General features: G+C 61.4%; 1 protein-coding gene across 1 annotated transcript in view; it reads right to left on the reverse strand.

Moving 5' to 3' along the window:
- Positions 1–73: 73 nt before the first annotated feature.
- The window catches only part of DCTN6 (dynactin subunit 6), a 1134-nt gene continuing 930 nt past the window's right edge, over positions 74–277 (reverse strand). The window contains exon 5 of the mRNA XM_010170948.1: positions 74–198. Coding sequence (XP_010169250.2) covers positions 74–198 — 125 coding nt within the window. The remainder of the gene's footprint in view (positions 199–277) is intronic.

Below are 277 nucleotides of genomic sequence, written 5' to 3' on the forward strand. Positions count from 1 at the left end.
CACTTCCCGGGGCCGTGTGGGGATGCACAGGAGCAGGAGAAACGCCCGGTCAGTCAATGGTGGCACAAGATGCTCAGCTCTTGACAGGAGTGGAAGTGGCCTTCGTGGTCTTTTTAAGGTGATGGTAGTTTGGCAAGATCTTCATCAGGAAATCCAGCTGCAGTGTCTGGGGCTGGAAACAGAGGCAGGGGAGGTCAGACAGTGGCCCCGCTGCCACCACGAGGGGCCTGGGGAGGACGGAAGGGTGACGGCGGGGCACAGGTCTGGCACACCCCCC

The sequence above is a fragment of the Antrostomus carolinensis genome, unplaced genomic scaffold (genome assembly GCF_000700745.2).
Source record: "Antrostomus carolinensis isolate BGI_N321 unplaced genomic scaffold, ASM70074v2 scaffold30466, whole genome shotgun sequence".
In the NCBI taxonomy this organism is placed as follows: Eukaryota; Metazoa; Chordata; class Aves; order Caprimulgiformes; family Caprimulgidae; genus Antrostomus; species Antrostomus carolinensis.